Consider the following 1,468-nt stretch of genomic DNA (forward strand, 5'->3'; position numbering starts at 1 on the left):
AGGTACATGAAACTTTAACAAAAGACTTAAAAGATATGAAAAATGGCATCCCATCTCATGTAAAACAATGCCCTGAAGTTGAAATAAGCATTAAAAAAGAAAAAGACAAGGAATCAACATCAAAATTTACTTTACCTGAAGTACCAGACATAACAACAGAGATATCAAAGCCCAGTTTAGAAAAACCAGGTCTGAAAGAAACTCCAACTGAAAAAACACCACAGGCATCATCAAAATCCCGAAAAAAGAAACAGAAAGGAACACCAGTTAAAAAAGAAGGAGAAAGTGAAATTAACATAGACTTGATGGGTTACACAGCTAAAGGATCTGTACAGGTAAAAGGCCTAGAAATAGGCACCGCAAAAGCAGAATTAAACACATCTGACACAATGGAAGCAGGAGAAAAACAAGAAGAAGAAGACACAAAGATATTAACAATTCAGAAAACAAAATTTGGGATTTCACTGCCCAAAAGAAAAGAGACAGAGACTGAAACCACCAAACAGGGAAGTGATGTTACACATTCAATACCAGAAAAAACAACTGATTCAACTTCAGAGGATGGTAAGAATTTGGATGTGAAAACACGCATATCTGATGCAGAACCAGAAGTATCTTCTTGGAAAATACAAATACCATCATTCAAAATGACCAAAACACCTAAAACGGACATGAAAATAGCGAGAGAAGAAAGCACAGGTGAATCAGAAGATACTGTAAAAGAGGAATGGATAGAAGAAGATGGCATGCCCACAGGTGACAAAATCGTAAAGTTAGAAATTGGAATGAAGACAGGAGAAAAAGATATAGAGGGAAAAGAAAGCAAATTCCGACTGCCAAAGTTAAAATTTCCTACATTTACTTGGTCAACTACCAAGGATGAAACAGGGAAAACTGAAGGACAAATAAGTGAAATGGAAGGAAAAATGGCAACACTAAAAGAAGGACCAGAAGCAGAGATATGTGGATCAACAGGAGAAATGAAGGTTCCAAGTCTTGAAATTGAAACTGAGATATCAAAAGGAAAAATAAAAGAAAATGATATCAAAGAAAAGACAAAAGTAAACCAGCCAAGTCCAAAAAAAATAACAATAAAATCTCCCAAGGTAGAAAATGATTTTCCAAACATTAATGGAGAAATATTGATGTCAACACCTAAAACTGAAACAAAAAAGGACGAACAACTATCAAAAATTGATATCAAGGCTCCCAAGGTGGACATCAGCATGCCCTCCGTGGACGTCACCCTTCCCAAGGCCGGCGTTGACATGCAGGCGCCCGAGGCGGGCCTCAGCCTGGAAGGGGAAGCAAAAGCCCCAGAGAAGGAGGCCGGCAAGAGCAAGGACGGCAAGTTCAAGATGCCCAAGTTCGGCATGCCTTCCTTTGGCTGGTCCAGCAGCAGAGAGGCCAAGGGCAGCGTGGCCGCCGAGGTGGACGTGAGCCTCAAGGAGCCCCAGGTGACCCTGCC

At 40.2% G+C, this 1,468-nt stretch overlaps 1 protein-coding gene across 1 annotated transcript in view; it reads left to right on the forward strand.

Moving 5' to 3' along the window:
- Positions 1-1,457, forward strand: part of LOC114062718 (protein AHNAK2-like) — a gene marked incomplete at its 3' end in the record, with an annotated part of 56,368 nt that extends 54,911 nt beyond the window's left edge. The window contains exons 8-9 of the mRNA XM_027894457.1: positions 3-767; positions 1,176-1,457. Coding sequence (XP_027750258.1) covers positions 3-767; positions 1,176-1,457 — 1,047 coding nt within the window. The remainder of the gene's footprint in view (positions 1-2; positions 768-1,175) is intronic.
- Between the last annotated feature and the right edge of the window lie 11 nt (positions 1,458-1,468).

The sequence above is a fragment of the Empidonax traillii genome, unplaced genomic scaffold (genome assembly GCF_003031625.1).
Source record: "Empidonax traillii isolate 1590-97213 ecotype Southwest subspecies unplaced genomic scaffold, ASM303162v1 scaffold428:size834259, whole genome shotgun sequence".
In the NCBI taxonomy this organism is placed as follows: domain Eukaryota; kingdom Metazoa; phylum Chordata; class Aves; order Passeriformes; family Tyrannidae; genus Empidonax; species Empidonax traillii.